The sequence below is a fragment of the Centrocercus urophasianus genome, unplaced genomic scaffold (genome assembly GCF_019232065.1).
Source record: "Centrocercus urophasianus isolate 14NV4802_14NV808 unplaced genomic scaffold, USGS_Curo_1.0 seq_39, whole genome shotgun sequence".
NCBI classification, from domain to species: Eukaryota; Metazoa; Chordata; class Aves; order Galliformes; family Phasianidae; genus Centrocercus; species Centrocercus urophasianus.
Window position 1 is genome coordinate 1,896,580 of NW_024884966.1, and position 22,109 is coordinate 1,918,688.

Sequence of the window (22,109 nt, forward strand, 5' to 3'; positions counted from 1 at the left end):
TCTTTCTCTTTCTCTTTCTCTTTCTCTTTCTCTTTCTCTTTCTCTTTTTCTTTTTCTTTTTCTTTTCACAGAACCAAAGAATCATAGGGGTTAGAAGAGATGTCTGATGGTCATCTGATCCAACCTCCTGCTAGAGCAGCTCCCTCCATCAGGTCGCAAAGGAAAGCATCCAGGCAGGTCTTTAGTATCTCCAGAGAAGGAGACTGCACAGACTGTTCCATTGCTCTGCTACTTTTAAAATAAAAGAGTTTTCCTCATGTTCAAACTGAACTTCTTGTGTTGCAGTTTGTGCCCGTGGCCAATTGCTCTGTTGCTGGGCATTGCTGAAGAGAGCTTGGCCACATCCACTTGTCTCCTGCCCTTTAGATATTGACAAGCATCAATAAGATCTCCTTTCTCTTTATAGTTCATATGTCTTTTCCTATTGCAGTTTCCTTATTAGAATAGATCTGCTCTTCCCTGCAGAACTATAATCAAACTTCGGTCCTCCAGTGGAGGATCCCATCTCAACCACCCTGCAATCACTCCGATGTGCTGCACACTTTCCTGCTGTTTCATTGTTCCTAGTGCTGTAGACCAATAGCCTCAGCTGTGATTGAGTCATCACTATGTATTAAGCTGTACAAGCAGGCTAACCTCCCTCTGAAAAGCCCATAATCTAAAGAGAGGAAATAAGGAGATGTAATAATTTGCCATGCAGCCAAGGGAAGCCCTGCCGAGCCAGGACGAAAACTGTCATCTTCTGCTTTTCACCTGACCTCACTGCATCTTGGTGCCCAGTCACGAATCTTTGCTTGCCCTGGAGACCATGTGAGTTACCTGCTGGAGGTTCAGGGCATGGAAAACCTTCCAGCTACAGATTTCCTATTGCATGATGCATAGAACTGTACGTAGTCCAAATACAGAAAGTATTTTATGCTGCCTATCTTCCAAAGCCTCCTCACTGGCAGCAGGGCACCATCTTCAGAATGTGTGGATCATGCTTCCAAGAGCTAATTAAAATCATTAGCAGCACTCTCAGATCAGTTGCCAAAACCTATCCTTCATGACAGTAACTTTATATCCTTCCCTGACTGCTTGGGTACATTTAAGAGTTATTCAGAAGTTCATTATTTACCTTTTTAAAAATAATTCATGGTTATTTTATGGTAAGTAAGGCAAGACGTCTTAAAATGGTTACGTATACCCAGATAAGCAATAAAAATCACAGAGGTCAAGAAAGAGAGGGCCTTCTTTGGATGTTACAAGTGCTCTGCTTCTGCTGTGATGTTCGAGCCCAGAGGTTTTGCCCAATCTCTGAAAGTCAGACATCTTTGTGCTCTGTGCACATCACAAATTGTAGCCACGTCACTGCTCTCAAGGAAGGGGACAGAAGGACAAAAGGGCAACTATCAGCTAGAAAGCAGTGGCAAGAAAAGATCTCTATTTAGGTCTTTTGTTGTTTGACCTGATGACTGTCTGCTTCTCTCATTCTCCACTGTGCCCAGTTTTGTATCCTTTGGAAATGGAGCTACATGCAGGCTGGTCAATGTCTGCTTGGGGTATGGGTTAAACCTTTGGCACGGATTTATACTGCTTGCCTGAGCACTCGTGTTAACAGTACAGCTGCACTGAATCCCTGGGCAGAAGGGGGTGACTCAATTCACCGAGTGCAGGCTATGACTCCATAAATCAAAGCAACTCCCTCTCCTCTGAACCCTTGCTGCTCCTGTCGTTTTAGAGTGCATTTTATTTGCCTTTACTATGGCATGCAGAGGATTCCCTGATGCTGACATAAAGCACTTTGAGATCTGCAAGCCACACTACACCTGCAGTGTGCAGGGTGAACCCTGCGAGAGGTGGGTTCGTCTCAGCTCTGCTGCTCACTGCTTGCTGCAAGCATTTTGGCAGGGAAATCCAGGGGCCAGAACAAACGATTTGGGGCTACTATGGGCCATTATTTATGCAGCTGATTGCTTTCGTAGCCAAGGGAATTCACGCTGGAAACGTGATTCTAATAATTAAATTCATTTGGATGTTTAATATGGAGTGTCGGTGGAGTTCTGTAATAAAAAATTAATTCCAGTATTTCTTCTAATCTGTTTGCAGTAAGTTAACTCTTACTGGAAGAAGCATTTCTGTTCTGCTTTCCACTCTCTTGTTAACTCTATTGCCATCTACAAAATGAAAAGGATCCCAGTGGTTCCTGTATATTTTTAAATACATCAAATGAGCAACAGTGAATCTGTGAATCCTAAGTGATTAAACTATACCTGAAGTAGCTTAATGACACCCTTGTTGTGCTCTGGCATTTCAGGTAGGCTGGCGATTCAGGCTGGACCTCTGTTCTGTCTTTAAAAGGAAATGTTTGCTGGGTTTGAGCACTGGCCATGCTGGTGATGCTTGTTGCAGGGCACGGCTTTTGCCCATAGGCTCCTGGTTGGGATTTCTGAGCTTTCCTCTCCCCTGCCTGCTGGGCAGGAGGCTGCTGGCAAGGCTCACATGGCCTCGATGAGGCCACGTTTCCATGCTGAAGAAGCACTTTCTGTGCCTACAAGAATATTGCTCTAGGCCTGAATCCAGTGACCTTTATTCAACTTTTGCTCTGTTAGGAGAATAACGATGGAAACTGGAGGAGGAAGGGGATTAAAACCATTCGAGGGAATACTTTCCCATATGGTGCCATGGGAGAGGAAGGCGAGGACTGAAACCTACCCCACCGTAGGGACACATGCTGGCCTTTGGCTCTGCTGGTACACTGTTGGTATGCCCAGAGAGGCTCTGAGGGAACATCCCACACCTGTGGCAATTCATATGGATATTTCGGTACTAAGATTTCTCCTGGGAAGATGAAAGGAGAGCAAAGCTGGCTGTCTTACTAGAAGGAACTCATTCAAATGTAAGTCCTTGCTCCTTGGAGTAGCTCTCCTCTAGCTGAAGGTCTGTTCTCCAGGTGCTTCCCAAACTCAGGACCATACCAAGGAAGCTGGATGGGGCTCCCTGCTGCTGCTTGGCCAACACCATCTGCAAGTACCTCTCTTGCATGTGTCAGTGATTTCAGCCTTGTAAACATCTTCTGTGAATGGTTTTACTCAGAAAGGATGATAGAAGCAATGTTCTTTATGACTGTCTCCAACACTGAGTATTTCCAGTGGTGATGGAGGCACATGGTTTAGTTCCTTCTGTCTGAAGGGAGATAACCTCTCTCCCATCTGGACAGACTACAGAATAAGACTCTTTTTGGTCCCAAGCTGCAGGGAAGATGATAAGCTATTCACACAAATGAGGAAAACAGGCATAAGAATGCCTTTATTTTTGCCCCCTAAGCTGGGACGGAGGCACCCAAAGTCTCTGCAGCCTGGGCAGATTAGGCACTGCAAGTGGCACCTCTTGGTTGTAAAATACAATTATTTTGAGAATGTGGTTTGAAGGGCAGGATTGTCCAAAATCCAATGTGAAACTCATCCCAAAGGCTGCTCAGCAGTCATTGGGTTGAGATCTCTATCTGTTGACCGAAACTCTGAAGGCAGTTCCAGTGACAGCAGGATAAAAATACAACTGTTAATGACATTCCGTGGCTTTTACTGAGTTGCTGCTCACCTGGATCCTGCTCAAACTCTTCAAAGTATTCTGCTCATCCCAAATAAGTCCAGAAACTGACTGAAAGCAATTGCAAGGCTGACTCATGACATGTGTGCAGGCCATACCTGCAGTGGCTGAGCCACCATGCAGTGAGAGCCAACTCTACAGCCATCCTGGAGGGAAGCAGCAATTCAGCTGCTTCATCATCTTCTGGTGGAAAAATATAGCAGCTCTGTGCATTGCTCACCTAGGGCCAGACTGTTTTCCAAAGTTTTACAGGTTTTTTGGTTGGTTTTTTTTTTTTTTTTTTTTTTGGTAGTAGTAGGAAGCATCCTTCGAGCGAACATAAGATCATTTGATGTTACAATAAACCATTCTGCTGGCTCAAATCAAAGATGAGGCACGGAGGTGTTGTAAAAATCTTTGAGTCAACGAAAGACAGCTGGTTGAATCATTTCCCAGATTTTCATATGACTCATAAATTTGTTACATAGTGAGGAAATTCCCTGAAAGCTTTTTGGCAGGCACCATCAGTCTGACCAGTAGCTAAAGCACACATAACCTTCCAGTTATCGGGGGGCAGTGGTGGGGGAAACAAAGAAGACTGCCTTTGGATTTAAGTGTGGGGTCAATTTAATATGCATTCTTGCCAGCAAAGCCAAAATCCTTCTGCACGAGATGAGAGAAGACTTAAGGGATAGTTTCTCAGTTGCAATGGAGAGTCCAGGAGAGTCTGCCTCCTCCATATCCTGTGCACATGTGTATACCCATGCATAGAAACACGCATGATTAAATTCCCAGGGATCCAGGCATTCCTTTCTAGTATAGGAAGGCATCAGGAGAACCAAGACACTGAACATCTACAGTCTTGGCATAGATTGGAGTCCCAGTGATGTGGAGTTCAGCTCCTTTATGTAGTCCCCCACGTCAAAATGTGGATGCCCTATCCCAGGAGGTGTTTAAGGCCAGGCTGGATGGGTAGCATGATCTGGTGCCTGATTTAATGGCCAGCATCCCTGCCTGTGGCAGGGGATTGGAAATGAATGATCTGTGAGATCCCTTCCAACCCAGGCCATTCTACGACTATAAGCCACAGTAACTTCTACTTCAGTGCAAATATTGAGCCAACATCTTCCCTAACATCTCGTTTTGAGACTGCAGTTGTCTCTGCTACCCCAGAAAAACAGCATTTCTCACAAAACTTCCCCATCTTCAGATATCTCCGGTGCAGACATCTGCATCCAAACTACTCATTTATAAGAGCCAGAGGAAAGGAACGGCTTGTTCCTCTCATCCCAAATAAGGGAAGATGAAGCTTCACATAAAATGGCTTTCAATCTCTCTGGAATTGTACAGATAGGTTCACAACAAATTATTTTTTAAGTCATTACAGAATCACAGAATCCCAGCATGGCCTGGGTTGCAAAGGCCCACAGCGCTCATCCATTCCAACCCCTGCTGTGTGCAGGTCGCCAACCAGCAGCCCAGGCTGCCCAGAGCCACATCCAGCCTGGCCTTGAATGCCTGCAGGGATGGGGCATCCACAGCCTCCTTGGGCAACCTGTGCCAGTGCCTCACCACCCTCTGGGGGAAAAACTTCCTCCTCATATCCAACCTAAACCTCCCCTGTCTCACTTTAAAACCATTCCCCTTGTCCCATCACCATCCACCCTTGTGAACAGCAATGTCCCTGTGAAAGATATAGAATAAAACACAGCAAGGGACACGTTGAAAACTTTGTCATAGCATCATTAAGACCTCTATAGAAAGACTCCATCATGCAGCTTCTGGTTGCTCCATTGGGTCTCCAAACTGTGGCTAGTCCACTGTGGGACTTAGAGAGACTTGGGACCACTGGAGAAATGTAGGCTCCCCTCTGGGAACCACGGACTTCAGATAACTTTACCTACTTAAATTTGTAATTCCAAGGCTGTGTGAGCTGGCAAACTGCCCCCATGTTGTTTGCACACGGTTAATGGACTAATGAGGTAATTCAGCAGCCACGGATGGTCACACACAGGGCTTGCACTGATGTGCACAACGGCGGGCACACGGGCTTTTCATGCAGTGTTGCTCCTGGCTCCCCAAATCCTGCTCTGTTTAAAAAGGCCAAAGGAAACACAAATGACATTTTGTTTCTTCTCTGCAAAAAAACACTTGCAAACTTTGACCGGCAAGAATGGATTGCATTTCAGGGACTTGTTTATTCATCCCAAGCTCAAAAGATTTAAGAGTTTAAATAAAATGTCTGAATGAGGCTCCTTGAATGGGAGCCTCTGAAATGCTCTTTTTAAGAGACAGACGTCTGACGCCTCGGAGCAGCTTGTCAGTGGCACAGAAGGCTCTGGCTGCTTCAGTCGTGTGCAATTAAAGCTGATCAGGGCTTCGGACTGGTTGACAACACAGCAAATCATGCCCAGCACAGCCCTCCAAAGTGCTTCTCCACTCCACGGATTTGTAACTGCTTCAGCTTCAAATTGCAGTGTGAAATATTGGGCCAATCACCAGGTTTATGAATAAAAATGTTCCTAGGAATTCACAAACGTCACCAAACTGTTATTCTGACCGCTTTACAGATTCTCCTTTTTTTTTTTTTTCCCTGAAAATACATGTATTTTTATTCTCTCTCTTTCTTTTGGTTGCTTTAATTTTCTGGAGGAAGCGAAGGCAAATAGTTTAATCATAACCATCCCCAGGGGCAATTTAGAATCATTTTCTCATTAGTGCACATAACATGCAGTATAAATAATCTTCAATCAGATGGCTGCTACAAAGGGCCGTGCAGACACTGAAACGAAATGCACTGCAGTGCTATGAATAGCTGGATGGGAATTATCTTGTCTTTTTGCATCTCACTTCTTTGCTGGTGGGTGAATGAGATTTTTCCTGTTTTTCCTTCTCCCTCTCCCCATCTTTTTTGGGGGGGACTGAAGACAAACTTTCTTCTGAATGTAAGCAAAATCGAATTATAAAAGTGGAAGGACTGCCAGACTATTTAAAGTCCTTGGAATTCAACCATGGGCAACTGGATACAGGGAGCATTTGAAGGGGGACAAGAAAATAAAAGCACAGGGAATACGTGCCCCATAAAGGTGGGTAGACTGGGAGACATCCCACATCCACACATTGAACCCACAGAAAGGGTTCAATGGGAGAACTTAAGGATGTTTTTGGAGAGGTAAGAGTTTCATAAGCTCCTCCTGTCCCGAAGTTTTTCAACCCAAGATGCAGCCCCTCTCCCCACTTTCATCATCCCGCCTCCTTCTATGGGCCAGACTTCAAACTGGATCATGGACAGGCAGAGGGATAAGAGCAAGGATGGCTGGGCAGGAAATTCTTGCAGCTCGTCTCCTACCAAAGCTAACACAGCTCAGAACTACAGCCTGGGTTTTAGGTGGGTAGGTAGGCAATAATGAAATGCTTATTGGTTGGATGGCTTGGCAGATCCACGCTCACCCCATAGCATCCATCAGCTGGGCTGGGTTGCTCAGGGACAGCTGTATCCCATAATCGAGGTCTCATGGACCATGCTGAAGACTCAAGAGCACTGCCTGTTATTTCAGCTGAGGAAAGTAAATGTTTTCCTCTTTTCAGAGGAAGGCAGTAGGGTTCCCAGCTTTCTGCCTCTCCCATTTAGCTCTCTTGGTGCTCAGGGTGGAACCTGCTGCCTTTGGTGGACCCTTCCTGGCAGAACGGTGGACTCTGGGTTTTCCTACTTTCCAGCTGACCCCAGGGTAGTGGCTGGGATTGGATGGTGTTTCTGGGACATGATAGCCTTTGCATAAAAACGTATGGCTTTGTTGTGGCTTTACTGGCCTGGTTTTTTGCTTGTTTGTTTGTTTGTTTGTTTTTTGTAGGTTGGAAGAGACATGAGAGCTGCTCCCAGCATCCGCCAAGATCAAAGGCACGAAACAGGACTCCAGAGCAAGGGGTTTTGCAGATCGTTTTTCAGGATCATTCAATGACGGTTTGAACCTCCCAAGTTTCACTTAATTCTTCATAAAAGAATAAAACCAAAAATTCAAACTGAAACTCAACCCAGAAATCCACGTTCAGTTCGGTTTTGGATAAAAACCAAAGGAAATCATTTAATCCCAACATGGTTTCCACCAGAAGCTCTGTATTGGTCTGGGGTGGGTTGAAATTCAGCTTTTGCTTCCCTTTGCTGAGCAGTTCTTGTAAACTATTGGATAAGAAGCAAATTCAGGAAATATCTGTGTATTTTCCCTTACTGGTTTTTAAATTTTTTTTCTATCAGTTCCATGGAACTCTAGGAAACACATCAGTCCAAACCCTCTGTAAATTGAAAGTAAGAGAAACTTGTCACTGTTTATCTTCAACACAGATACAGATATCCCAGCACTGAAAGAATGAAGGAGTATATAGCCTGCAAATTTCTCCTGTAGGTGGAGAGAAAAAGGCAACTCCAAAATATATTCCTTGTTTGGATTTAAAAAAAAAATAAAAATGTCAGATGGTGCAGAAAACTAGTTTTTTTTCTCACTTTTCGTGGAGAAAGAAAAAGGATTGCTCTTATTGCTACAACAGACCTGAAGGATGTCCTGTTGTGTCTTAAGGTCACTGCAAGAAAAGCTATTACATGGGATAGTTTGGATACTGTGCTAATACTGACGAGCGGGTACCAAAAATAGATGTTTCTTATTTTAGGATGTGCAAATCCTATGAGGGACTGTCATTTTATGGCGAGTTTGCTAGACAGGCTTGTCTAGCTCATATCCTCTAGACCATGAGAACATGATGTTTCATAGGAAGGGACAAGAAACCATAATTTATACTTACAGGATGAGCAGTACTGTGCAGAAGCATTTTGTTAGGCCAACAATCGGGGCTGCTTAAACTCTCAAGTGTTTACACGTTGGAGCTTGTGGAAGAGTTTTTATCAGCAGGTCCGCACTGCTGTCCATCATTATTTCCCTTTGTGCACGTTGGGTGACAAACACACGAGTTGCCAGAGTGTTGGGGATGGTTGTTACCCCATAGGGAGCAATGGACAAGCTCACAAACTTGGAGAGATTTCATGGCAATGTCATGCTCACCGACTTCCTGGTTGTTCCTCCTCGAATTTGTCGTTAATTTGTCGTTATTCTGCACTAATAAATCTTTTCATTGCTCAACCAGCCCAGTAGAGGCTGCCGGGGGAGTGTTTGATTGCAACAAACATTTTTTTCTGTAAAAAAATGATTATTAGCCAATAAAGTTGGCAGAGTTAAACACGGGGAGTGGGTGCTCCCTCATTGTATCCTCTTGAAAAGATTTGAATTAGTTTTGCTTTTGCCATCATTTGATTAGCTCTTGTTTCAAAACCTAGACAGGCTGAGCAGTGGGCCCAGGTGAACCTCATGAGATTCAACAAATCCAAATCTTGCACCAGGGTCAAGGCAACCCCCGCTACCAATAGAAGCTGGGGGATAAAAGGATTGAGTAAAGCCCAGCTGAAAAAGCCCTGGGGGTGCTGGTGGATGGCAAGCTGGGTGTGAATCAGAAATGTGCTCTTGCAGCCCAGAAAGCCAGCCATGTCCTGTGCTGCACCAAAAGCAACGTGGCCAGCAGGATAAGGGAGGTGATCCTGCCCCTCTGCTCTTCCATGGCGAGACCTCACCTGGAGCACTGTGCCCAGATGTGGAGTCCTCAGCACAGGAGAGGCGTGGAGCTGTTGGAGTGTGTCCAGAGAAGGGCCACAAAAATGATCCAAGGGAAGGAACACCTCTCCTGTGAGGACAGGCTGAGAGAGCTGGGGCTGTGCAGATGGAGAAGGGAAGGGAATGCTGCGAGGTGACCTGAGAGCAGCCTGTCAGCATCTAAAGGGGAGCTACAGGAAAGAAGGGACAGACTCTTGATCAGGGTCTGTGGTGAGAGAACAAGGGGAAATGGCTTCAAGGTCAAAGAGGGCAGATTTAGTTTGGAGATGAGGAAAAAATCTGTTACAGTGCAGGTGATGAGGCACTGGCACAGGTTGCCCAGAGATGCAGTGGATGCCCCATCCCTGGAGACCTTCAAGGCCAGGCTGGATCAGGCCTTGGGCAACCTGATGTAGCTGTGGTGTCCCTGTGCATTGCAGGGAGTTGGACTGGACGGCCCTCAGAGCTCCCTTCTAACTCTAATGTTTTAAGTACAGTGTATAAATACATAAGCATATCTTAAAGACATGTAAAATGGGAAACATTTTAAACAAATATTAAAAACACAGCCATGCACACATGACGTTGTTGCACTTCTCTGCTTACTTTGACTGTCTGCAAGAACATGATGTGTTCTGGCCAGGCCATTGTCAAAGCAGACAGAGATTAATTACCGTGGCCATTTGTTCTCTTACGAAAAAGACAAAAATAACTCGTGAGTCACGACAACAGAGAATACAGTGGAGCCAAATCCTTTGTCCTGTTTGCCATTTTCTAGCCTCAGTGTAGAAGAAAAGATGTAACTTCGGGAAATCACACGATGCTATCTTCAGTACCTCTGCAGTGTTTACACAGCAAGGGCAGCCAGCGTCTGGCATTGCCTCTAATGACATGCAGACGTGTTGTGGGGGGAGGGTGTCCTACTGCAGGCTGTGGAAATGGGGTGATGCTGGATGGGGGTTTGTGTGTATCAGTAGATACGAGTGCTGGGCAGAGATGTAACTTTAAAACACATCAGGACTCAGAAATGAAGGGAACACCATAGCTTTGCTCAAGCAGAGTCCTTTGCCAAGCACTTGGCCTTTATTAGCAGGCAGCTACTGGGTACTGACAATGTTCTTAGGTGCTACGTGTAGAGGACAACACATGTTACCTGCGTGCTCAGTGCCAGGCTCTACTGAGATGGACAAAGATTGGCCATGCTGTCCCTTTGGCAAATACAAATGCCATGGGAGCCTCCTACCCCCTTCCAGAGGTGCTCCCCTGGTCTGGGGATGAGGATGAGCTGAGTACCTTGTTGCTGTGGTATAAATTGGGCAGGTCCAGGTGCAGGCATTGCTGGCCAGCAGAGAGCTGTCAGGATGAGCCTATTTGAATTGAGTGTCCCTCCTCTTGGACTCTACAGATCAGGTGCTCTGCTGATGAACCTGAGCCAGAGACGACTGCAGACTGATATATCACCCAAGTGCCATCAGCTCTGGGAGCGTGGTGATGCCAGACAGAAGGCATTTGAGGTCAGCCCTGCTCATGTGACACGAGCAGAAAAGCATCAGGATGCACTTTTAAAAGCGTTGCTGGCACATGTCTCACGTGTCAGGTCATTCCTTCACACATACACACGTGTGCACTTCATTACAGCCGCGTACCTCCCTCCCTTCCCCTGCCTTGCCTGGCTCCCCTGCAGTATCCTGGGGTGGAACCCCAGGGCTTGGGGGCTGCATTTGGCCTCTGTAAGCAAACTGCTTCCAGCTGTGGGCAGTGGCAGCCGCTGCACAGCTGTTCTCAGCCTTCTGATCCCTAAATGAATGGGATGGGTGGGGAGAGGCTGATCCTTAACTCTCCCTGGTTTTGCTCACAATGGCTGTGGATATTCTGGCCACAGCAGATCAAAGGTCTCTCTCTGAAAGGTTAAAATCCTGCGAACCCAGATTCCTAAAGCAAATTTACTTTTGTGTCAAGGGCAGTTCTCAGCAGGGTCTGGGCTGCCCGCTGCTCCTAAACGCCAGCGGCACAGTGGTGCTGGACTGGTGTTCCTGAAGAAAATAGAAGCATCTCAGTACAGTTGGTGGATACAACAGGAATACCTCAGTGCTCACAAATGGGACTTGCAGACATTGCTGACAGAGGCAGTTGTGCCCCATCTCTGCAGACATCCAAAGTCAGGGGATGGGGCTCTGAGCACCTGATGGGGCTGCGGTTGTCTCTGTGCATTGCAGGGAGTTGGACTAGATAACATTCAAGGGTCTCTTCCAACTCAAATGACTCTATGAATTCAGTTACTTGGGTCCGAAAAGCTTTCTTCAGTCACAGAATCGTAGAACCATAGAGTCACAAAATCAGAGGATCATAGAATGACTTGGGTTAGAAGGGACCTTGACGATCATCTAGTTCCACCCCTTGCCACCCATCGGCTCAGGCTGCCCAAGGACCCCTAATTTCTGTGCCACAGACACACCCTGAACTGGAGGCTTACTTCCCAACCACCACCATGACTGGCACAAGCCACAGCGTCCCCAGGAGCCCCAGGCATCTGTCTGGAGTCAAGCTCAGTGTAAATGGCCACAACCACATTCGTTCTTATGCTTGGAGACTTCCACAGGGCATGGTCCCTTTCTTTGCATCCAAGGCAGGGAGCTCCTTTGGAAAAATCCAACCCTACCCTGCTGGTAGATTGAAGGATGCTTTTTGCCTGGACTTCCGTAGCATTGCTGTTTATCATAGAAAGACAGACTAAAATCTTTGAGTTGTAGCCAGGATGAGCTAAGGACATGAAAGAAGCATGGCTTGGAGGGAGGGTATCTTTGAATGAAACAGCTGGAAAAGGGAGGTGGGGTTCCAGTTTCAGAGTTCATAGCTTCATAAATATCTGTGCTTTCCACATATACAGTCCAATGAAAGAGCCTACCTGCCCCCAAAGCCTTGAAAATCTTTGGAAGAAGATCAGGCCAAGGAGAAGCAAATCTGTTCTGCACTGAAGATTGATTTGGTTGAGTTTGAATCAAGAACAGAAAGGGGGGAATAATCTAAGGAATAATTTTTCTTCTATTTATAGCCACCTCATGGTCTGCCGTGCAGATCAATTAACACAGTCAGTCAATTTGTGCTTTAAGATCCAGCTACAGTGCTGGTCCTGCCCAGGCCCTAAGATAATTCATGAACGCAAATAGATAAGAGAGAGACAGCTTTGAAATCAGTGCTTTACACAAGGGCTAGATACGATCAAGATTAACAATTAGTTAAAAAAAACCCATAAGCTGAATGACTGCAGGGTGCCTTTCTGTCTGAGGTTCAGCCGGTAGATTCAGTCCCTTCAGTCATAATTAGCCCTGGAAAAGCTTTTCTTGGCTATGGAGTAGAGATGTAATCCCAGCTGGCTGGTTCAGCTTCACTCTGCCTCTGTGACTATTTGTCAGAAGAGGATCTTTTTCTTCTCCAGACAGAAAGGCTTATCCAGTGCAGATGGGAGGAGAGCGGAGGAAATCTCAGCATCACTGAAACCAAATCTTCCCTTGACCTCACTGGGGCCAAGATCTCACCTGAGGTGCACAACGTGCCTTAAAATGCTGCTGGAGTGGTAATTGCACAAAATAGACCCTGCGTTTCTTTTGAGGAGGATAGAAAGGAGGGAGAGAAATAGGAGAGGAAGAAGAGAGGATTGCGGTGTGCTCTCTGGTCTGATGCTGAGGCATTGACCTGCAGCATGTATTTGGCAATGGATCTGATGTACGAGCTGCACAAATAAGAAGACAGTCTGTGTCTCCTCATGTCACAATTCATAAACGCTTCCAGTGTACATCAGTGATCTTAAAAGAAGTAATTCCATCTCCTTTGAGGAGGCCAAATGCATCAGGACCACTGTTGTAACATGGAAACCTTAAAGTGACCTGATGAGGCAGACCTGTCTAATCCAATATGCAAAAGATTTTTGATTTGGGAGATTTTTCTAACCTTGAAACTAAGGCATCTCATAATAAATTGCAGAGAAGACCAAGAAAACATATATCCCATTTCCTATCGCCTGGGGAATAATCGAGAGGAGAGGGAGAGGGGCAGAGGAGATCCAGGCTGACTTCAGGTGGGGCACCATCCCTAGAGGTGTTCCAGAACCATACTGAGAGACATGGTTTAGTGGGGAAATGTTGGTGTAGGTGGATGTTTGGACTGGATGACCTTGGAGGCCTTTTCCAACCTTGGTGATTCTATGATTCTGCCCTTCAACTCTGAGGCCCCTCTTTTTAACCCCTGCTACTCTCCATTGCCTCAAAGTCATGAAGGGCCTTATTCAACACGGGCCACGTTGAGACCAGATACAATTTTTAACGTGATCAGACAATTGCATGCACTTCAGGGGTTTACAGCAATGGGTTGGCTTACATCCACTGTAAGCACATGCTTTATGTCTTTTCCTGAGTCAGGGGCTGCTCTTGCTCCCATGGGAGTCAATGGGAGCACAAGACTTCCAGACAAGCAGAACCACGTCTTCCGTTGTTGGTAAGCAAAAAGACAAGCTGCAGCCCCAGAAAGGCAGAAAACACAAGTCTGGAACCAGTTACGGGGACACTTTGCTTTCAGATAAGTATCTGGCCATTTTTCAAAGTGCATTTCGCTGAACTAAGAGAGTGGGGGAAATGCTATTTAATACTTTGCTTTTAAAACCTGCTCGGGAGACAGGTGTTGCTTTGAACCCGCTCTGTGGAAGACAACTGTACGTCGGATTCCTGAGATGGATGCGAGGCAGATGAAGTCCAGACCGCAGTAATGTCATCTTCCCCAGCAGTATCGCTGTCCTGGGACACCAAAGGCAAGCCAAAGTTCACACACGGCTTGAAGGCACCACTAGCTAGTTTGCAGCCAAAGCAAAAAGATCCATCATGGGTTTTGACACCTCCTATTTAGAAATCTGAGTTCAGGCCATGCTTGCAAAAAGCATCACATCTCCAGTATTTACCATCAGGGGCTCAGATACTCTCATGTGCTAGAAGTGCCTAATTGTGGGTAAGTTCCTCATATCAGCTTCTTATCTCGGGGCACTGCAGTCCTCACTTCAGTCTTTTCAGCCACAGAACCAAGTGGCACAGCCTCTGGAAGAGGCAATTCTGCCCCATTTTCACAGCTGTTTGCACTTTCAACCTCAAAAGCTAGCCCAGCCTCTGGCTCTACAACAGATTACACATCCAACTTGGATCTAAGGGCTGCTCCAACACTCACATCAAGCAAACGAGAGCACAAAAGCAGCAGCAAGGGGCAAAGAGAAGATGCTGTCTGGTGGCACACAAACTCTCTGCTCCATATAGGTGGGGAATTAGTGCATATGACTGTTACTTGCTGCAGTAACTCATTACAAGTTTAACGCGGTGCTCGTTTCATTGGATATCTGCCACGTTTTAGGAGCTGGCTCCAGCACTGTGGGATTTCTTACAGAGAACCTCCTGCATGTTAGAAGCCTCCCCCTTTCTCCCAGCACATCTTTTGGTTGTTATCAGCCGTGCTAATTTATGCTGTCCTGTTACCTTCCTCAGGTACCCGAGTCTGATTTCATTGGAAGCCCATCACACTCTTATCAACTCCACCAACTTCAAAGAGCTCCAGCTGCAGGACTGATCCAATATACAAACGCCAAGTCCTGTTCCAGGAAGGGAATCATTGGCTGAAATTCAGTAGAATTCAATAGAAAATGGGCCTAAGCCCAAGACCTTATTGCTCTCTACAACACCCCATAAGGAGGTGGTGGTGAGGTGGGGGTTGGCCTCTTCTCCCACATTACTAGTGATAGGGCGAGAGGGAATGGCCCGCAGTTGTGCCAAGGGAGGTTCAGCTCGGATTTTAGGAATAATTTCTTTTCTGAAAGAGAGATCAGTTGCTGGAATGGACTGCCCAGGAAGGTGGTGGAGTCATTGCCCCTGGAGATGTTCAAGGAACATTTACATGCTGTACTGAGGGACACGGTTTTGTGGGGAAATATTGGTGGTAAGACGATGGTTTGACTGGATTACCTTGGAGGTCTTCTTCAACCTTGGTGATTCTATGATTGTTGGGACCATCAGTGCCTGCCAGCACCCAGCTTTGGTAGAACAAATCTCCTAAGTGCTTCAATTTCAGCTGTCACACCAGCAATCCTTGATCTCAGGTGCCCCAGCCTGGCCCTGCTCCTGCTTGCGCACCTCTATGGGTCCAACATGCACTTACACAGAACTTCCCATGTGAATTCTGGCACTTCTTTCATCTGAGCTCAGCAATGGCAGCAAAGCAGTGCCAGGTACTCAGGGCTAACTGCCTCAGACATCATCCCAAGCATCTGCCTGCATTATCTTCCCATAGCACTGAAATACTTCTGGAAAAACAGGCAGATGTAGTGCCATAATCACACCTCAGCACCCCATCCTTCTCAATTTACCATTAAGAACTATCTGCTGAGGCAGAACACCAAAATACTTCTCTAGCTCTGAAGCTTTCAAAAACATTAAAAAACATCAGAGGCTCTGTTGCAGCTTTAAAAAGAAAGAAATAATTGTAGCTGTGGTATTGGTAAACCTACAAGGGTTTTCTCTTAATACTTCTAGCCACCACACAACCACGAGAACTGTCATGATATGCACTTTTCCTTTTGGGTACAACCCATACAGGCTATCCCATATGCTAAAAGATTGATGCTTAATACCTTTTTCCAGATGTGCCCTGGGTTAGCCACACATTTAACACATATGCAGTCTATAATTGCATTAAGATTTCAGACCCATGTCCAGGTGAGCAAGGCTGCCTCCATCACCTGTGCCCATCAGTGATCAACAGAGATCTTACAGGTTACCCCTACAAACCACCTCTCAAACCTCCCTGATTGCTTGCTGCTTGCTCTGGAGAGCATTTAAGCAGTTACACATCCCCAATCCTGCTGATATGTGCAGCTTGATGTTTGAATTCAGTGCTGTTATATACAGTTTTACCTTCTTTTCCCCATGCATTTCCACGAACAATTGCTCCTAACACCCATCCTGTAAGAGTTGAACGGAAGATCAATCACTGAAGAGGTGGTGAACACCTCCAAAAACAAACAAACAAACAAACAATAAAACAGAACATGAAAGCAATCCTCTCGTAAGATGACTGGCAAATGCTAACATTAAAAGCATTGAGAATAGCTGATAAAATTATGTAAATACTGACACCTAACTTCATAGATCTAACTTAATGTTCTCACTAAGCTGTACTTGGAAAAATTCTGGACTTGGAAAGACTGTCGCCACAAATAGAAAGATGCATTCACTCTTTTTAACAATCCCATCCTTACTATTCAGAAGAAAAAGCAGTAAGAAAATGAAATCCTGTTGTGAGATGTGGTCAGAGGAGCCCGCTGGGTTACTCCAACCCACGCCAAGGCTGCTCTGGGCAACACAGCACACCAACTCACCCCCTTTCCAAGAGGAACACAAAGTACCACCATGGAGCTCAAAGCACTGTGGGCTAGCATGTAACAGCCCTGCATGATAGTGTGCAAGGCTGAACGTGAGCTATGGCACAGTAGGGACATATCCATGCAATTCAGCCTGCTCAAGTTCTCATCTCATTCTGTCCCTTTCACCAGCTCACGTTAACTCACACAACATGCCTAAGAAATGCTTGAAGATGAAGACTGACCATGGCTTGAAAGCAAAGGCCAGTTCTAAAAGCTGGACAGAATAAATAACTGATGGTGATCAGAGACAAGCAACAAGATGAAGTTACACTGATTCACATCATGAGCATTTGAATGTTCTGATGTAAGGGGAATGTTCAGCTATATGCAGGAGAGAATCAAAGAATGGTTGGAAGGGACCTTAAAGATTATCAAGCTCCAAACCCCCAGCTCAGGCTGCCCAAGGCCCATTCATGGCTCTGGGCACCTGCAGGGATGGGGCACCATAGCTCTGGGCAGCAGTGCCAGAACCTCACCACCCTGATAACACTGTTTTATATAGACCAAAATCACCTTGCACGAGTCCTACCTGTTGTAAGAGTTTTTTTGAGGGGAACTAAAAAGTGGGGAAGAATAATTAACAATAATTTATTCAGTATCATGACAGATATCTGGGCTGGGGTGGATTTTTTTTTTTAGTCAAAAGACAGACATTTCATTTCATGATTATTTTTGACATTCCAGGTTTATTCAAAAGGCATTACTCTGCAGGCATCTACCTTACAGATCTTAAGACTGATAAAATACCAGGAATAATGTGATGATCCTAGTAAATGAAGACATGGCTAAAATCATACCACAGTGATGGTTTTCTTTTAATGAAGGGTTGGAGATTTCAATCTTTTTTTTTTTTTTTTTTTTTTTTTAAATCCTTGACAAAGCCATTCATACCTACAGCATCAGAAATAGTCCAGTAATGGAAAAAAAGTGGGTGAGATACAAACAGCAGACTACGTTTGCTTTCTGCAACTGATGGCAAAAGCTGCTGGAGAAGTATCTGCATACTTGAAAAACCTTACATCAGTGATGAAGGAACTCTGTGCTTTAATACTTCGACTGAAAAGTCTCTTTATCCAACATGAAATCAGCAAATCTCTGCTGGAGCTCCTTTTCTCTCTCCTGCTGTCGCTGCACATCTTCCTTCAGACACTGAAAGGAAAACAATCCGTCAGTCACATGTCTGCAGATCTTTAGCAAAGGTTAGATTTCAGTTCCTTCTGAGGAAGCTGAGATACAAGAATACAAAATTATTTGAAAAACGACAGCATTCTGGTCATCTTATTTCAGCATCCTGTTTTTAACAGCAGGTGATAAGAAATGCTTCAGAAAGGGAGGTTTCACATAAGCATTTCCCTGTAAAAAACAGTTATCTACTATTCTCCTCTTCCACAAAGTTTTCAGAAACCTTTTTAGTCAACCCTGCTCAGTACAGCCTGCAGTACTTCCAACCTTCCTGCAGTAATGCCTTCCACAGATCCCGTTCTGCTAATGCTGCAGTGTGTGAATGAGAGCTACTGCTGGTTCTGAAACTGCCAGCTACGAGCTCATTTTATATCCTTTCACTCTTGTATTTCTCTTTGAAGCTCCTCTTTCCTCCTCAAAGTCATCCTGATCACTTAGAACCAGCAAGGCAGGCTGGTATTACTCAGGGGCAATGGTCAAGATCACAAATGACAGACAGCCAGCAACTCAAGCCTGCTGAGTTGAGTAGAGCTCAAGCAAGAGCCTGAACACGGAGGGCAGCTCAAAACTGAAATGGCACCACAGCTATTTAGCTGCTGAAACTGTGGACCATGTTAAAATTCAGTTCCAAAATGATGTTATGATATCAGTTTATAGAAGTCCATTTATCTGACAACAACAACACAGTTTAAGAGAGGAATACAATCAAGGTTTAAAAAAAAAAGGATTTCACTATAAATTCAGGTTCACTGACTTTTAAGGTAATAGAAAGCTTTACACAACTTGCAGATCTACTCTTAAGTTCCAGCAGTAATTAAAAACAAAACAAGCCAAATTAAGACCGACACAGAACCTCTGCTGACATGCATAGCAGAAGATTAATAAAATAAACCACACAAGGAAATAAAGTAAAAGCAAAGTTAAAGAACACGCTAGTAGATTAGTACCAGCTTGTAATATGTCACAGAACCTTTGATAGTGAAATGTGCAGCAGAGGAGCCTGGTAATAGGCAAAAGTATAATTTAAGAAGACCATTAAAAACTTGGTACAAACTCAGGCTGTGAACTTCAGAGTTTGCTTTGTAAAAACATCCTTTCCACAAAATGTCTGCGTTTGATCTAAGGCATCACACTGAGGAAACTCACCTCCAGTCTCCGTGGAATAGCAGCATCTTCATGTTTCTTCAGTTCCTCAAAGGTACGCAGCTCCAGGTGTGCCTGCTCTATTTGGTCCCACAAGTCATTCAGCTGTTTGATGAGGCCCATTGCTCGAGACTGATAACCACCAAGCAAAATCTTCAGCTTCTTTTCCATCTTGGCAGCCCTCTTTGCTTCAGTTGTCATATGACCTCTGTTTATCTGTCAGAATGATCAGGAATCAGGAATTGTTTTAATTATCCAGAAGTTAAAAAAAAAAAAAAAAAAAAGCCAAAATCTGCTGCACAGCATGGAGTTGGAGTTCTTTGATTTCTATTAACACATCACCCACCGCACATTTTACAACAACCTAGAAGAGATTGCAAGATTAAGATCTGAGCAGTGCAAGTAGGCTTTGAAGGAGTGATTACACGTTAGGAGTATAGCCTTACAGATAGGAATTGCTGCTGTTGTCAAATAGGCAGTCAAGACATGTATATGACAGCTTGCTGTGCCACCCCTCAGTAGCACCGATGTTCTGTGCCTCAGCAAAGGAAAATCAGATGAAGAAATGTGTTGTTTTTTTTTTTTTTTTTAAGATTATATTATTTATCTACAAAAACAGCTACATGTTTCAATCTGTGAGCGTGTGGGTATGAGACTGCAGAGGTGAAGTTGGCTTTGGCTTAAAATAAAGTGACCTCACCTATCTATCAGATCTCCCATTCAGATTTACTGCAGCACTCCAGTGTTGCAGTATTATTCCTTTCTGTGCCATATTATAAGCTTGCTAACTCCTCAGTGGCCTCTCAAGTAACACTGCCTTTTACACAGGGCTTTTCCCTCATGGATCTCAAAGTGAGAACGTAAGATTATCTTCAGCTAGCAGGCACTAAGATAGCACAATGAATCAGCTGCCTCAGGTGAGTGGCAAAAGCCAGAAGCAAAACCCCACAATTTACAGTCCAATACCATACACAACAGATGTGACAACGTGATGAGATTAAAATGCAGTATCAAAACCAGAAAGCAATTGGTATGGTGAAAGTGAAACTCTCCTTCCTGTACTGTCTGCTAACTGCAAGCTGGTGCATCCTGATTCAGAAGTCTTGGTTTCCCCAGATGAGTTCAAGCTCTCTAAAGCCACAACCCAGTGATAATTCTGAAATTCTGCCACCTGGGACACAATGCAAAAATAAACAAGCATAATCATGTTAACATGTTATAAATGTTTCATTCTACGTGGTACAAAAAAGAACCCTTTGCGTATTTTTCTATGTGTACTCAGTTGGGCAAAACCAAAAGGGAGGCAAAGCACGAAATGGCCACCAGCAGTTTCTAAGTCTGGTAGAGAGCACCAAAGAAATCCTTAACGGATCTGCAAGTAACACAGGAATATAAAACCAAACAAAGTTTGGGAGAAGTGCAGCATTTCACACCTCCAAGCACAGACATAAGGTTACTTGGCTATTTTCTTCCATGCTATCTCATTTAAGGGAAAAAAAAGAAAAAAAAAAGCACGCTTCATAAAATCAAATTATTAGGAGGAAGTTTTTCCCCCCGAGGGTGGTGAGGCACTGGCACAGGTTGCCCAAGGAGGCTGTGGATGCCCCATCCCTGCAGGCATTCAAGGCCAGGCTGGATGTGGCTCTGGGCAGCCTGGGCTGCTGGTTGGCGACCTGCACACAGCAGGGGGTTGGAACTGGAGGAGCGCTGTGGGCCTTTGCAACCCAGGCCATGCTATGAAACCTTGTGTAAGAGACTCACTCAACAAGAGGGCTTTGGCCTCTCAAACTGTGATCAGTTAAGTGAATTTCACCAACCTGTTCACAGCCCCACATTACTGGAGCACTTATATCGGAGCCTGGGGATGGGGTAAGCCTTCACCCAGCTGCATGTTTCTTTCAAATGTCCTACTCCTTAACAATTTATTCAGTTCTTTAAAACAGTTTTAATACGTGGTGTAGTGATATTTAAAAAAAAAAAAAAAAAAAGTGAATGACAATGGGAGAAAACTGTTAATGGGAGAGAGAAGGAGAAATGTGAGCTTTTGAGCTGCCTAGTTTGCTCCTGGGGAGACAGATGCAGACTGCTCCACTTTTCAGATTTTGTTTGCAATGCAGTCTTACCGTATGCCCAAGGTGCTTTAAATATACAGAAAGGCGCCTCTTTTTCAATATTTACATAAATCTAGAGAAAATCAAATAAATAGATTAGGGATTTGTGAGGATACTCTCTGATGGAAAAGTATGAAAGCTTTAAATGTCTTCACTGGTAAATAATATGCTATTACAGCAACAACAAATACAGCTGTGTGGTAAATGAACTATTTGCCAATTACTGCTTCTTGGATAAGAAATGTGTGCTGAGAGCTCCTGACATTTAGAGATCGTGGAATAGATGGATGCACAGGCAAACAGGATTTTATTTATAACAGAGGTCTGATGTAACACAGTCCAACTGTCCCATGCTGTTCCACAGCATTACAGATGACAGTGTGTGCTCAGTGTGACATGAGACTGCAATCAGAATGCCATTATCACTGCACGGCCTGTGTTGCAAAGGCTCATCCAGTTCCAACCCCCTGCTGTGTGCAGGTCGCCAACCAGCAGCCCAGGCTGCCCAGAGCCACATCCAGCCTGGCCTTGAATGCCTGCAGGGATGGGGCATCCACAGCCTCCTTGGGCAACCTGTGCCAGTGCCTCACCACCCTCTGGGGAAAATGCCATTATTCTCAAACAGGTAAAGAAAGACCACATAGAAAACTTCCTCTTTTTCTTTCTCCATTAAAAAAACAAATACTAGTTCAAATCTAATGCTTGTTAAAATAACAGACCTCAACTACTTAAGAATTCTGAAGTTTTCAGGCACTGACTTAACATGGACTTAATATATCCAAGCTTATACTGGAGACAGATTCTTGCTTTTACCTACTGCAGCTCCTATTGCTGTTCAGCCCTCGCTATTCTGCTCAGCTCCCTGTCTATCTCAGACTACCACAGGCCTCACTGCTGCGTTAAAAAAAAAATAATCAAGTTTTTTAAACCAGAAATAACAGCCCTTTCTTCCTTCCCTGCTTATACAGAGCCATGTGAACACTCACCACCTCTCCTTCCCTCTCCCATCTACAAGATTTTAGG

The 22,109-nt window shown here is 44.8% G+C and overlaps 1 protein-coding gene across 1 annotated transcript in view; it reads right to left on the reverse strand.

The window, feature by feature from the left end:
• Positions 1-17,483: 17,483 nt before the first annotated feature.
• The window catches only part of CDC5L (cell division cycle 5 like), a 31,074-nt gene continuing 26,448 nt past the window's right edge, over positions 17,484-22,109 (reverse strand). The window contains exons 15-16 of the mRNA XM_042832669.1: positions 18,979-19,191; positions 17,484-17,799 (exon numbers count right to left, since the gene is read on the reverse strand). Coding sequence (XP_042688603.1) covers positions 17,695-17,799; positions 18,979-19,191 — 318 coding nt within the window. The 3' untranslated portion in view covers positions 17,484-17,694. The remainder of the gene's footprint in view (positions 17,800-18,978; positions 19,192-22,109) is intronic.